Source organism: Strix uralensis, chromosome 7 (genome assembly GCF_047716275.1).
Source record: "Strix uralensis isolate ZFMK-TIS-50842 chromosome 7, bStrUra1, whole genome shotgun sequence".
Classification (NCBI taxonomy): Eukaryota; Metazoa; Chordata; class Aves; order Strigiformes; family Strigidae; genus Strix; species Strix uralensis.
Genome location: NC_133978.1, coordinates 36,119,867 through 36,134,515, shown reverse-complemented (window position 1 = coordinate 36,134,515; position 14,649 = coordinate 36,119,867). Strand labels below are relative to the sequence as shown.

At 42.9% G+C, this 14,649-nt stretch overlaps 2 protein-coding genes across 4 annotated transcripts in view; one reads left to right on the top strand and one right to left on the bottom strand.

Annotated features, from left to right (window-relative positions):
• Positions 1-645: 645 nt before the first annotated feature.
• Positions 646-10,247, bottom strand: DENND10 (DENN domain containing 10). 3 transcript variants are annotated; one of them, XR_012629731.1, is made up of 10 exons: positions 10,176-10,247; positions 9,372-9,568; positions 8,058-8,137; positions 6,344-6,492; positions 6,044-6,155; positions 5,584-5,684; positions 4,372-4,479; positions 3,695-3,789; positions 2,360-3,020; positions 646-1,089 (listed from the first exon to the last, which is right to left on the bottom strand). XR_012629731.1 is itself a non-coding variant. In XM_074875398.1 (9 exons), the coding sequence occupies exons 1-9, from the start codon at positions 10,219-10,221 to the stop codon at positions 2,844-2,846; spliced, it is 1,065 nt and encodes a 354-aa protein (XP_074731499.1). In that variant the 5' UTR covers positions 10,222-10,247; the 3' UTR covers positions 646-2,843. The 3 variants fall into 3 exon arrangements, 1 of the variants encoding a protein (XP_074731499.1); XR_012629732.1 differs by having other exon boundaries at positions 646-2,526; positions 2,784-3,020; XM_074875398.1 differs by having other exon boundaries at positions 646-3,020.
• A 2,523-nt stretch (positions 10,248-12,770) lies between these two features.
• Positions 12,771-14,649, top strand: part of EIF3A (eukaryotic translation initiation factor 3 subunit A) — a 33,583-nt gene continuing 31,704 nt past the window's right edge. The window contains exon 1 of the mRNA XM_074875397.1: positions 12,771-12,909. Within this exon, the coding sequence (XP_074731498.1) occupies positions 12,861-12,909 (49 nt within the window). The 5' untranslated portion in view covers positions 12,771-12,860. The remainder of the gene's footprint in view (positions 12,910-14,649) is intronic.

Here is a 14,649-nt window from a genome sequence, read left to right as displayed (position 1 = left end):
TAGGGAGTATCTTTTGCCTCAGCTGAGGAAGGAGCAGTGCTGCAATTTATTTGAATTCTAGGCTTTCAATTATTCTACATGCTGCATGCCCTTTGGAGGCATGTCTCCTAGCAGGTCAACAGGAACCATCATTCACCACTTCGTATTTATCCAAGAACAGAAAGTCAGTAAGATGAGAAGGCATGAATGAAAATTTTACACAGTCTTTGCTTCTAGGAGGAAGAAGAAAGGATGTCATCTGACTTTGCAAAACCAGCAACTGCACACACACTCTGCTCGCATGCATCCTGGGGAAAGGGAAGTGAGAAATAAGCAGAAATCTTTCCCTGTCCTGACCCTCCAGATTTTTCTATTTTATTCTAAACCTTTTTGAGAGGAAACAGTGTCAACAGTCATTATGAAAATTCAAGAACATTAGGACAATCTCGTGAAAGTACTGAAGCTGAGGGAAGCCAATACAACTTCCTCAGTGCTGACAAAAAAAAAAAAGCGCACATACAACAAAACTGTTTGAATATATAGTAGTACATTTCTGACCTAAACATCAAGCTGTAGCTTAATCCCAGTATTGAGAAACTAAGAGCCAAGGCCTGTGACTCAGTGGTCAGAACTACTCAGGAATATATTTACATAAATTAAAGGATAGACTGTTCAGGATTTTTTTAATGACATAAGCGTGCTATGAGTCCAGTTCCTTAAGTGCAAAATTGCATTTCATTTGTTTCGCACAAACGTCAGAATACAAGATCTAACACAACACCAAGACTTTCAACTTAAATATTTCCAAAACAGAAAGCAAAGTAAGCATTCAATATTTAGTTTGTAACTGAGCTTCTCTGCTTTTTGTGGTTGTCTAACACCCATACTACCCTAATGGTATACCTTATTTGTTAATATGAGAAACTATGTGAATTTCTTCAGTTACAATATGGTGTTAAGACAGATGACGGAAAGCATGGTCAGGTTCTTCTTGGTGAAAGACTTCCATTTCAGTGGACTTTAAAGTAGGTCCTGAATGGAATTTTCAGCATAATTTTGCAGTTGTGCTATTCCAACTGTTGTAGAAGTCCCAAACCAGAAGCAGCAATACTAAAGAATCATTAAGAAAAAACAATGGGCAAATGGTGAGAAAAAGCTGCAGAGCACTTGCAGGTAAATGAAGGCAATTGCAGTATTTTTCTCAAAGTTAAAAAAAAAAGCACACTCTTCTGTGTTCAGAATTTAAACTGCAGAGTAAGTGTTTAAGGTAGAATTTCATACCCCTGAAAATAGGGGATTATTCTGAAGCACTTTCATTTACTGACTGTAATAACTAGCCATTTCATACAGATGCCATATTCCTTACCCACATTCTAAAATAGATTCCCTTAATGTATGCAACATAACAAAAGGACAACCCTTTTTCAAACCAATATTGCTTGCACATAGTTATTGATGAGCTCTACCAGTTTCAGAATAACAAACATCCAATTATTTAACAATATAAATATTGATTACTAAAGTTTTAATCATAAGTATAAAATCTCTATGTAAAACAACATGCCACAGCCTATCTGTACAAAGGCCAGGAAAAAGGTTATTTTTTCTTATAACAAAGTGCTACTGCAGAACTGAGTGATTTGTTGTGGACATTTCTGAAGAAATACAGATCATTTGGCTCAGAGTATTTCCCTACAAAGAATCTAAGTTCTTCTCAGAAGATTACAAAGCAGTTAGTTTCAGGCTGCTCAATGAAAAAAAAATCTCTGGAGTTATGGCTATGCAACCAAATAAGTAAGCAAATTTTAATTTTCTCTAAACTATTTCCCAGTTTTCACTGTAACTTCAAAAGTTTCCATCTACATTTAGTCTACAAAGAGCACCATCAGATAGTACCTGTGTTACAGCTCAAGCAGTTTAAGAGGTTGATGCTCTACCTGTGGTACCTGGCCATCTGAACATTTCTAGTCCATTAGGCTTTAACAAATCTGATTTTCTGTCAAATGGATCAGGAATGAATGGCCAGGTATCTTCTCAGCAGAGAACCCCTTCTTAAATGACTCCAGCTGTAAAGCAGCACTTCTCTGTGAGCCCCCTAGGAAGTTCCAAAAGTCCTCTTTTCCCACTACCAGAGGCGTGGCATGGAGTGAAAGGGGGAAAAAACCTCTAAGGCAAGAGTGTAAGAGAGATGCAAAAACTCCCAGCTTTAGAATACCTCTTCCTTTATATACTAAGGCTACCACATCAGATTTTCCCAGACATCCTTTTTTACACCTAGACACTTTCAAGTAGAAAGAAGAGAACTTGTCCATTTATTTGGGATTCCCAGGTATGGGGCAGTCTAGAGCAAGAGCAGTATCTGACAGGCTGACTGACATACCTGAAGCCCAGAATGAGCACTCAGACCAACAGCACGTTCCGTGTATCCCTGTGCAGAGACTAGCACATCCAAACCACACTGGTTTTACAGCACATGCGTTACAGCCCGTGTTCCAGACCCCAGGAAGACAAGTCAGAGCAAGAACAGAGATGTCCGACACCTCGAACCTGCAGGACAAACAGCCACAAACAGCACAGCCAGGACACACAGGCCTATGCTGCTTGTCTACACACTCACGTTGTGATATGAAATACAGGAGCCATATATACAAAGTTATAGTTGGGGAAAGATAATGACACCAGGAATGCTCCCAAATATGCCTCCATATGTTCCCAGTCAAGCTCCAATATTCTGCATTATATCGTGGTAAATATGACATTCACTCTTATACCTTTAATTTTTCCATATAAAGTATCAAGTATACCTATCTGTATGGCAAAGACAGTATTTCTGAGTTGGTCCATAACACTGCGGTGCATCAAAATCAGATTTTGAGCATTTGTTCAGCAGCTGCTAAATGAAAAAGAAAGTTTTCTGTAGCTGGTGGAAATCGCTTTTGTTTCAGGGCCTCAGAGTTAAGGGTTGGTTTTTCATTGCCATCGGAAACTTCAGTAAGTGAGGCTAAAGTAGCCAAGATTTCTTTTGTCTTCAGAGAAATATCCTTGAAGAACAGAAAAACAACCAACCATGAATATAGTATGAGGTATTATAACAGGTTTTAACATACACTTACTGAAAAAGAAAAATCAATACAGAGCAAAAAGCAAATAATTATAAATAAATAGTTAATTTTAAATAAAGACCCCATTTATTTTAAGGGAAACTTGCAACAGCCCTTCAGCCTGCTTTGTGCGATGTTGAATAAAGGGAGCACAGCCACTCCACAGGCTCCTCTCACTGGCCTGAGCTCTTTTCACTAAGTTGCTCAGTTGTGAAATGACTAATAATCTATTAGACAGAGGAGGAAGTGAAAAAAATCATCATAAAAATCAGGCTTTACAGCTGAGAAGCCATAGCTCCGTAGGACTTTTTCAAAGGTATTGAGCAAAATAACATGCTTTGTAGAATAAAACCGGGAAACTAATTTTACTGGAAGTCCTATAATCAATATTGTTTCTGAAGTTTCTTCAGCAATGTGATTACCCAAGAGATAATATAAACCAAGTATGTCATCCTTAAAAACCCATATGAAGAATAAAAATGCTCATTTGTAATAACGCAGAGGGTAGAAGAGACAGACCGATTCTCAGGGACAATCTTCCTCCTACTCCCCTCCTTCTGCCAAGATTTAGCAATAGAAGTAATTTGACTAGATTTAAAAATAAAAATATTAACCTTAATGACTTGGCTGTCTGATTTATCTGGATCTTCTGCAGATTGAACAATTAGTAGTCCAATTTCTTTGTGAAGTTTTCCCATTGTCATTGCCTCTGAGTAAGAAAAAAAAAAGCACACATTAGTATAAAATGACCATTTTCTGTGATATCTAGAAATACCTATGAATAACAAGCCAAAACAAGGAGTCCTCTTCATGACTGTCATTTGATATCTATCAGTAAAGGCAGTAACCTGACATATCAGCAGCCATGCCAGCACAGGCAAATTGTCTACCTCTAAGTGGCCCAAAGCAGATGATAAGGAGCAGCAAGATGACAAGCAACATATAAGCTTTCCTTTCAAATAGTCCCCAGTCTCCAAGTATTTAATGCAATGTTTTTCTAAAGACTCATGTGGTATCTCTGCACTCAGCTGAATGTCTCTTCCATGTAACTAATATGGATGGTTTCAAATCTCAATTGTACATTTGTTGGAAGATGAAGCATGTCTTTCCAAATTGCAACTTTCACCAGTCTTACAGGGTCTCAGTAAAACTGAAAGACAGCTTACATACTGACTTTTCAGACCCTGGATGGAAGAAGGATCAAGACTGCTTGACCTACAGCAAGGTTCAGCAATTACAATCAACTCTGGAATAAATAGCCTCTAAATACAAAATATAAAAAGCAACCAACCTTTTACTACAGGGGAAATAGTGATCTCACTATCTGCCAAATTCACATACACATCATAGAGGTCTGGTCTACTGTTCACTTCAGAATCTGTAAATCCAGCAATGTAACCTAGAGAGCAGAATTTTGGCAAGATTATAATCTTCATAACCAAAACAAAACCAAGATATTGAGGAAAATCACAGTCCTAAAGTCTGTTCTAAGAGTTTGACGTAAGACTCATTAGGCCTAGGTTGCTCTCTTGATATTGTCATTTAACAAGCGCATCCAGCAGAACGTTATGCTTCCGAGGAGCTTAAAAATCAACTTCGAAAATTGCTGTGAACATGGACGAACCATTAACACTACATGCAATATAAAAAAGTTATCGATCTGAAATTTTAAACTCTCTTCCTACCATGCTACTAAAATTATTCATTTGCAAATGAAAAAGCCACTGAACTTCCTCTTTAAAAGAATCTCCAGATAAAACCAGCAGATTTTCTTGTTTATAGCATGCCAGGTGAGGAAACTTAGAGCAGCTTTTCTCTTTGGAAGACGTTTAGTGAGTTAAAACAAGCACTGTCGGTAATGTAGTAGAAATATTGAAGATGAGTAGTCTTCTTGCTCAGTATTCTGTACAAAAAAGACTCTTAATTGTCACGTTATGTGTCAGGCTAATCTCTGCATACACCAAGGGCCTCTTTCAGGATTATGCATTAAGTACTACGCATACACAGCAAGGTGTCACACAGATCAAACTCCTACATAGCTGGTGGTAAAGTCTACCTGTGATTAGGAACCAGACACTTCACTGACAGCACTCAGAATAAAAATTTGGAACTTCAGAATTAGGAACTGGAAAAGAAAAAAATCCTAAAAATTCAGTTACTAGCTATGTGTAGAAGTTGGAGTAGCTTGTCTAAAGTGAGCTGCTTCTGTACAACAGTGACTTTCAATCCCTCTGATCACAAAAAAGTCTCAAAGCTGCTTTGCATCTGTGATTAGGGGTAGGCTGATATGGATCCACCCAGAAACACCAGATTAACTAGTTATTTTTTTTAACATACTTGCTTAGTTGATTTGCCTTTTCCTCAAGAAAATTATGTTGTTTAACTTTGAACAATAACAGTAACAGCAAAGTAACCATTTTTTCCCCCCAAAGAGCAAGACCTTGCAGCAACAGAAAATGGAATTAAATTTTCTTTATATTTTTGATTAATAAATTATCACTACCTGTGCAGGCTTTTAAGGCTTCCACTTCCTCCTCATTTAGATGGACATATGAATGAAGAATTGACCAGTCTTGTCGATGCCACACTAAAGCAGGCAAAGTCCTAGAGAAATTAGATTGGTACTTGACACGCAGTAGATTTTTACTTATATTAATTAAAGTTTCACAGTATGAAATGCATGTCCTAAGAACAAACTGGTATGACTAGGTCTCATTTGGCATGCATATACATGAAGTAGAGACTTCTATCAGTGCAAGCAGAGTTCATCACTCATTCTACAGTCAAATTTCTCTTGAGTTGATGAACACGTGGTTAAAGCCTTAAGAGGAATTTAGCAGAATTTCAATAAACAGGTTTAAGAAAGATTTTTTTCTCCCAGAATATGGGCATTTCTCTTAATAAAGGTTCAAAATCTGTTGGACTTTTGGGGGTGGGTGGGGAGGTAGGGATTGACAAAGTACCTGGTAAACTCCTGGATAGCTTCTATTCTAGGATGGTACACTACAATTCTCTTCTTTAACATCAGTGCTGTATATAAGATAACTGTTTCCATTCCAAACTGAGAAACTATATCTAGAGAGGAAAATTATTTTATAGAAAAGATATACGTGCTTTTATTATAATTTGTTTTTTGAAGAAGTTTCATCATAGCAGCAGAGATAATACTGTTAACATTATTTACTTGAAGTACACATGAAAACTGGATTATATTTTATATTGTACAAAAGAAATCAGAATAGAGACTTCTGGTATTAATTAACCTTTGATGGAACCAGCAAGATAAGCCTTCCGAGCATCAAAATCCTTGCTGAGGAAAGATCCATTCTCTTCGCTTTGGCAGATCCCCTTTGTAAGGACTGCAATGTAACTCTCCATCATTTTAACTGGACTTCCATGCTTCAAGTAGATTCTGTGTGAAAAGAAAAGAGTCTGGTATTTTGACTGCAATCAGTACCAGCAGACATGAAAAAAGAAAATCACAGTATCACAAATAGCAGTATTATTGGCAAGAATTCTTATTTTTTGCACACCTGGTTCATTTATAAAATACTAAAATAGAAGTGTTTCAAGATGCACACAAAAACATGTTTGTCTTTCAGGATAAAAAACTACCTTGTATTTTTATTTGAGTCTCCTATTTTATGAAAGAACCAACATTTACCAACATAGAAACACAGCATAAAGGTGTAAGCAGGTGTCCAGACGAAGGATTCTTTGCACACTTGGAAGGTACCTGCTTTATGAAAGAGCAACTACTACAGTAACTTCTGTTACTACATGCAGACCATATGACTAGTTAGTTTTTAATTTTTTTACCCAAGTATCATTAGACACTTTTCCCTACTCTGTTAAATGATGAAAGAAAAATATAGACGTGTCCTTGATATTCATTTAAAAAAAAAAAAAAACAAACCACAAACCAAAACCACAAAACAACCATACACCAACAAAACCCACACACTTTTAGCTGTCTTCCAGACAGCAGAGACACACCATAACCTATTTCACAGGTTAGGGTACTTCAGGAATAGCACCGAAGCTCTCAACTATCTGTTTTCCATATTAACTATAATACAAAGCTATGTCACATTTGAAACTCAATTATCATGTTTAAAGGAATCCATCCTGGATTTGAAAAGAAATATTAGCTGATAAATCAGCATTAATGTGTTTCACAGTGAATCTGGTATTTCGTATTTCAGTGAAAAAGAACAATCTGTTTTTCAGTGCCCTGCAGAACTGGTAAGCCCAACAGCATTCCCACGTCTGCGATACAATAACCTCACAATTGCATCCAATTAGTGGCAAAATCGCAGGGAATACTCTTGGTATCAAAAGCCAGGACGTGACTAATTTGGGAACTGAAGGAAGAGCAAAGAAAGATGCAGAGAGAGATCATGAGAACGGGGATGTGGAGGAAAGTGAGCAAATGGTACAAGGGAAGGAGAAGATGGCAGCCTGGTTGGAAGAAGAGAGAAGAGAGAGCCACAGACCTCGAGAGGCAGAGGGCTGTCATTTTCCTAGAGGAAAGGCAAAACCATCCCTGGGTGCTGTACTTAGCTCAGAGGAGTTGCAAGAGGTGTCTGCAGTAGAGATGTTGTAGAGGGATGCAAGTTGCTCACTAGACACATGGTGACCTTTGACTACACAGCACTGACCTCTTCCCAAATGTTTATACTTTTAAAAATATGTTCTCAGAGAAAATGAGTGGGTGGGTGAGTGGTGGTGGTGGTGTCTGTCTGGAGAAGACACACTGAAACTTACTGGGCCTCTGACATCCATGCAACACTTCCTGCATGAACTCAAGATAAGCTCAAATCAAAGATTTATATAAACAGAGTCACAGTTTGTAGGACTGAGTTTCCAGCAGATCATTAGATCAAATGCAAACACAACACAATGACATTTAATCTTTAGCCTTGGCAAGATCTAAACGTGCAGACAGCAGTACATCAAAACAGCTTTTATACAGACCTACACAGTATCCTAGTAAAGGCTGCATATTTCTCTGGGTTGAAGTCTTTGGCCATCAGAACAATGGAGAAGTGGGTCACCTGGGCAAGACACACACAGAAAAATACACAGCTTATTTAATGACCCCATACAAACAGTCTTTTTCACATTATTGAACTTACTGCAGTACTTTGACAAGGTGTTTCAATTAAAAAAAAAAAAAAAGTAGTGAGCAGTAGTGGCAGATCCCAGTCACTAACTGCCGAAAAGGCCTGGTTAACAAATTTCTGATGTGACTCATTTCCATTGAGTCAGCTCTAGTACATACTATCTTTTGCTTAATCTACTCTTATAGAGTTGTTTTCCTTTTATCTCATAAGATTATTTTAAGAGAAAGGCATTTTTCTTCCCCACAGCAGGTAGGAAACTTCCAGAATCTGTTGCCAAAGGAGGCTGTGGAGGCAGACAGCATCAATATATTTAGAGACCAGAAAAAAATTCACAGATAGCAGGCCCACAAACAGAAATACTCTTTAACTTCCTTAATCAAATGACTGTGGGCTGAGACAGTGTGAGGCTAAAAGTCTGCAGACAGTGACCAGGCTCACATGTCCTCCTTAAATAGCATCTCCCACTGCCACTGTCTGAGACAGCACTGGGACACTTTATTCTACTTTTTTCATATCATTAAGGTTCATAGGAGATGTAAGCTTGGAGTGAGGAAACACAAGCAACATTTTGCTGTGGGCATGAAAATTACCACATTATCTTTCTACTTAAAAATTAGCGTGAATATGAAAAATGGAATAAACTTAACAGACAATTTAATGAACTACATAACAGGGAAAGTATAGAACATACAAGTATATTTGCAGTCTTCCAGTTACCAGAGCAGTAGAAAAGAAAGTACTTATACAACTCAACTCTTTCGAGAAAAAAGAAAAAAGCATCAAGTTCTATATGAACAATAGTTCGGACACCCTTTGCAGAGTTTTTTTGACAAAAAAAAAAAAGAGAAAAAATTTGCTGAAGTAGAAATGCAAAGTAACTAGAAATAATGGCATGAAACAGCATTTCTATTTTAATACAAGGAATCTAAATTGGGTAATGAGTATCTCAATCCCTCTGCAATTCCATCAAATATGCATCTTGGTGAAGAACAAAATGTGGACTGGTTAGCTAGCTGGGTAAGAGCTGCATCTGTTGAGCACACAAAACCTTGAATCCCTTCCCTTCCTCACAGCATACAATGGGAAAACACTGCTTAAACTCCAGAGGAAACTCTGCAGAAGTCTTCCCTGCACTCTACTGAAAAAACAGATGACCAAGTCCTACCTTTTTCAAGGCTGGAGAATCTTGAACTTCCACAGTTGTGATGTAGAACCATGACCTTTTATACTGGCCAAATACAAACGTATGAAGCAATTTATTTTCATCTGTGAGGCAGCACTTCCGCAGCAACAGACTCCTCAGTTCAGCTGTTATGGATGGGTAACACCAAACCCACAAAGCATCTCCATTGGTGTCTTTTTCTATGGTGGAAAGATGTTCACTGTGAGAATGCCAAACAGCAGCAAGGAAGTAAATCGATGGGTTAATCAGGGTTGTTTCCTGGTATCAGATTAAAATTCCACTTTACCCTGACCCCAGACACCCAGTTCTGCCACTACGGTTGAAGCTGTAGGGCAGCACTTGTGCTACGGGTCTTATTTTTTAAGTGTTAATAAATATCCATTCTTGATCTGCTTCACGAGGTCAAAAAAGCACCAAGAGTCTGAATACACATTCTTATGAGCAAGGCACTGACCAAAGAGCGCCCAGACCAGCTAATTTATGATTTCCCGTGCTTTTCCTATTTCTGCTTTCATACCGAAACCTCAGAAGCCGCGAACCCAAGACACTTTGCCCGAGTTGTGCACGGTTTAGCTCTGCAAGAGGCAGACTGAGACGCCGGCCCCAGCGAGGCGACACCCCTCAGCACAACCACAGGCTGGCAGGCGCCCGGTCGGGACAGGCCCTGCAGCCGCTGCTCGGCAAGGCACTGCTAACCGGCACCCCCCGCCAGCCCCGAGCCCCAGCCCGGCCCTCCCAGCAGTCTCCCGCGCCACAGCCCTTCCCCAGGGCCGGGGGGACCCTTACCGATCAGTCCCACAGCCAGCAGCGGCTGCGCCTCCGGCTCCGCCATCTTCCGCCCCCGCCCCCGGCCCCGGCCCTGGCCCTGGCGCCTTCCGCCCGCCTCAAGCTCCGCCCCTGTCCCCGCCCCCTCATCCCCGGGCCCACCCCCTCACACCCCCCCGGCCGCCATTTGCTCGGCGCTCCCGCGCGGGCGGTAGCTCCCTCACACCCTCTGTGGTACCTGCCCGCCTGTTTTCCAGCAGTAACTGGGGAAAAAAAAACAAACCACCTTTTGAAAAAAATACCGTTTTCATCGCCATTATTATTTCGCTTTGTAAGCCGCAGGGGACAGTTTACGTGGAGTGTTACACAGAAGGAGATGGCTTTGCTGGCAACCGCATCCCAGAGTCACGGCCAGACTGTATGGAATTAAGCCCAAAATCCAGGCTGCCCCAGTGCTGCTACTGGGCTGGTTTGTGCCTGAAACGCGGCCTGAGTAAGGTGAGGAATATTCATAAAGCGTAACAGCTGTTCCTGAGTAACTCCATGCATCACGTTTATCTGAGAATCTGAGAAACATGAGGAGTCAGACCATAAAAGCTGCTCCTGACATAAAATTGTCTTGATTCAAGCCTGGAGGGCTTTTGGGAACTTCAGAGAGATTTAAAAAAAAAAGCAGAGCAGGCTCCCAGATAGCAAATGCTGTTATGAAACAGCAATAAATATCAGGCAACACACCCACGGTCCCCTGTCAGAGCAGATGCCCCCCAGAGAAGGCTGCCAGCCCTTAGGGTAGGCACTGGCTCCAGCGACATGGTGCAGGTGGCCTGCAGATGCTGGGGAGCTACCACCCAGACCTGGGCGGTGTCTCTCATCTGACAGACTTTTAAATTAATTTTATGAAGACAAGACTTGTTCAGCACTATGAATAGCTTAATGAAGAGTCTACTGAACGTATCACCGTGGTTTGAAACAGGAACAACTAGGCTGCCAGAGACAGTTCAGAATGCAGACCGTACTAAAATACCATCATATAAATCAATAGCGTGGCCTGATGGAGAACACTGTGTACGATACCCGTCACCGGATCTCACAGAGGTACCAAGGACACAAGGACATGGAGAAACTCCCAAGTGAAGAGAGCCTGAAAGGCAAAGTTGGACTTTTTTTTCCCTCCATTTTTTTCACTCTGGAATGGAGGCTCATGCAATAGTGTGAAAACACATCAGTGTTACATGGATACGCTGATGGTGCTTGAAGCTTCCATACAGTGACTGCGTCTTCTTAGTCTTAACTATTTTTTTGTTTAGCAATAAACTGTGATTACAAGCCAACATTAAATTTTTTGAATGTGTTGTAATAATGGTTACGAACCTTTCTAGTAGCCATGCAAGATGGTTAATATGAACAGTATGCAAAAAGAAGCTAAGCAACAAGCATACAGAAAGAAATGTATCAAAACAGAAATTCAAAATACAAGAACAGGCTGTCTTTAGTCATCATAAACAGACTTCCTCTCCATCTACCTACATATTTTTTGAAAAATCATACTTCGATATACTTAAGAAATCAGTGTGAGACAGCCAGGTCTGCAGAGGTTCACAGCTAGTCACGATGTCATCAGTGATCCAGCTGCAGAGGGGCGCATTTCTGCTGAAAGACTGAAAAGCAATGTTCAACGCTTACATGGAGACACACTATTCTGGTGTTTACTCATCCAAAATATCCCATTAGTCACACATTCCCTTGCTAATGTTCCACTGCTTTTGTTGCTGCTGTTACGGGATTTTTGTGTCTAATTCACACATCTTTGTACAGCTTCCACTGTCTCTCCATGTGCCAATAGAAATTTTCACATCAGTGGTTTTGAAAAACACATGCTGGCACTATAAGTTATCACATGTACACTCATATGAATATTACTCTTAAGACTTAAGGGAACAGTTGTGTTCCTCCGATAGTTTCCCAAATTTTTAAGATTAAGAACAAAATCTGCAGCTGATGACTACATGCACCCACAGGGCCTTTCTGCAAGTTCTCAAGTGCACCCAAGTACACTTTCTGAACCAGCTGAACGAGTTGTCAAGAGCAAAGGCTCAGCATACATGACACCTGCTTTGCGAAAATATTCTTCAGCATTAAATTTAATTAATTCAAAGCCTTAAGGCTAAGTTAGCCAAACGGCTTCGTGGAACTCCACAAGCTAGCTCCCTGACTGGGAGGGCTGCCGCCACCCCTGAGGGTCTGATCGAGCCAGGGCCTGCCCCGAGCTGACGGCTACGCGGGGCTGGCGGCCCCCAGACAGGCCGCTGTGACCGGCCCTGCCTCTGTGGCAAACGTAACCGGGTTCCTGCCCTGTAACCCCTCCGTGCCCGAGCCTCCACCGGGATGCCTGGCACAGCGCGGGATGTCACTTGGGCACTAACAGCGGGAACCAGCCGCGGCGGACACACCCCGCCGGGACCTCCCAGCTGGCCAGGCCCAACCCCGGTAAGGCCGCGCTCGCCGGGGCCGCGGCCTCCTCAGGATCGCCTCACGCTCCCGCCGCCGCCAGCCGCCCCGCCCGCGCGCCAGGAGCCGCTTCCGCTTCCGGCGACGTCAGCGCGCGCGGGTGACGGGCCGCCCCTCCCTTTCCGGCCTCGCAGGCTGCCTGGCTGGAGCACGGAGCGAGCCGCCGCCGCCGCCCTGTGAGGAGAGGCCGCCGCCATCATGCCGGTGTACTTCCAGCGGCCCGAGAATGCCCTGAAGCGGGCGAACGGTCAGTGCTGGCCGCCCCTTCCCACCCTCTGTCCCCCTCCCCTGCCCCGCCGGTTCGCCTCCCGCTCCCCCCGCACGGAGGGCAGCGTGCGCCGCGCCGCTCTTCTCCGCTCCCTGCGGCCGCGCCGGGCTGTGCCCGCCCCTGGGACCCCTCAGCCGGCCTCGCGGCGCGGGGCCTCGGCCGGCGCCTGCCTGGCGCTGAGGAGAGGCCTCCCGGGAGCGGCGCGGCGCCGCCTTGCTGTGAGGAAATGGCCGAGGCCTGCCGGCGTCGGCCGCGCCGCATGGCGGAGGCGAGGCCCGGGCGGCCGCGGGGAGCGGGCCCGGCCCGGCTCCGCCTCCCTCTCCCCGGTGGGGCCCCCGGCCGCCGGCGGGTGGAGGCGGTGGGCAGGCTCTGGGCGAAGGGGGGGTCGCGGCGGCGGGGGCTGTTCCGCCGAGGGCAGCGCGGCCCGGGCCCCGTGGCCCCTCAGCCTGCGGCCCTGCGCCCGCGGGAGCCGCGGCAAAGCCGGCGCCCTGCCCGCCGCCGCGAAGGGGCTCTGCGCTGGCCGGGGGCTTGGCGTGAGGCGTCCGGCCCGGATCTCTCACCTCCTCTGGAATGACTTCAAAACTGGTCTGATCCCGGGCCCTGTGGGCTTCGTATTTAGTAGTTCCATCCTTCATGTGACTCTGGTGAGAATGCAAATGATTAAACTTCTTAAAGGTTGCACAAGCTGATGCCTGAGTTTGCCCCTGGAATAGAAACCACTGTGCTGTAGCTGTCACTTGCTGACTGCCACATATAAAGCTGGACTGGTTATACTTATCAGCTGTCTCCTTTCAGACTAAATATATGGCTTTGACACTTCTTTTTTTATAGTATGCTATTTTAAGCACTTAGCAAGATCATTTAGACCCTTCATTGTCACAGGTCTGATGACACTTGAAGACATCCAAATATTACAGATGATGTACGGGTCTTGAAATGACAGCTGAAGAGGCTGTGTAGACTGGGGGCTGTACATAATTCAAGCACTTGATATTTTAACAAGAAAATACAAATAAAGTAGTGCACGTTTTCAAGATTTCTAATCTGAAATTCATTGTAAAAATCATTCCCACAAAGATGAAATGATAAAAGGTAAAATGGGCTTCGGTCAACTTCCAAAGATGAAGTTGTATTTTAGCAGTCCTTTTACTGGAAAACATGCACATGCCATGGTTGATTAAAATTCAGAATTGTTGGGTAGAGTAAGTTATACTTAACTTGGTGAGCAAGTCACACTGCTGGAATATTGACCTTAAACTGTTTAACATTTTATCATTGCTGTCATGGTATTGAAGAGCGGCTTTAAATTGAGATCTCTTGCACTGCTGCAAGTCTGCTACATTCTGAGGAACTGAAGGAGTGGAGTAGTATAATAAAGGGTGAGATGTCATACCTAAGGCAGATTGTATGTTGCAGGAAGCAGTTTAATGTTAAACTGACATTTCAAATTGGAACATTCAGTGCAGTTTCCAGAGTTTCAGTATTTGTATTTTATACATAAGGCTTAAGCGAGCATTTAGGAGCACTTAATGCTTTGGGTTCTCAGTGACCTCAACATACATAGGTGGTGTTTGGAAAGAATAGCTTGAATGATTGTCGGTATGTACAGATATGTAAGAAAGGCTGTTTTTCCTTATAAATGATAAATGTAGGTCAAAGCCAACGCTTAGCTATCCTTAATATCTGTCATTGCTTTGTAGTCAAGGATGTAATGCAACT

What these genes read in the sequence shown, in the direction of transcription:
- DENND10 (XM_074875398.1), bottom strand. Translation starts at nt 10,221, where the DNA reads ATGGCGGAGCCGGAGGCGCAGCCGCTGCTGGCTGTGGGACTGATCG. An exon ending in GCTGGCTGTGGGACTGATCG is followed by an intron (nt 9,569 to 10,175) that starts GTAAGGGTCCCC and finishes TTTCCACCATAG; the next exon opens with AAAAAGACACCAATGGAGAT. An exon ending in CAGACAGCCAAGTCATTAAG is followed by an intron (nt 3,021 to 3,694) that starts GTTAATATTTTT and finishes CTGTTCTTCAAG; the next exon opens with GATATTTCTCTGAAGACAAA.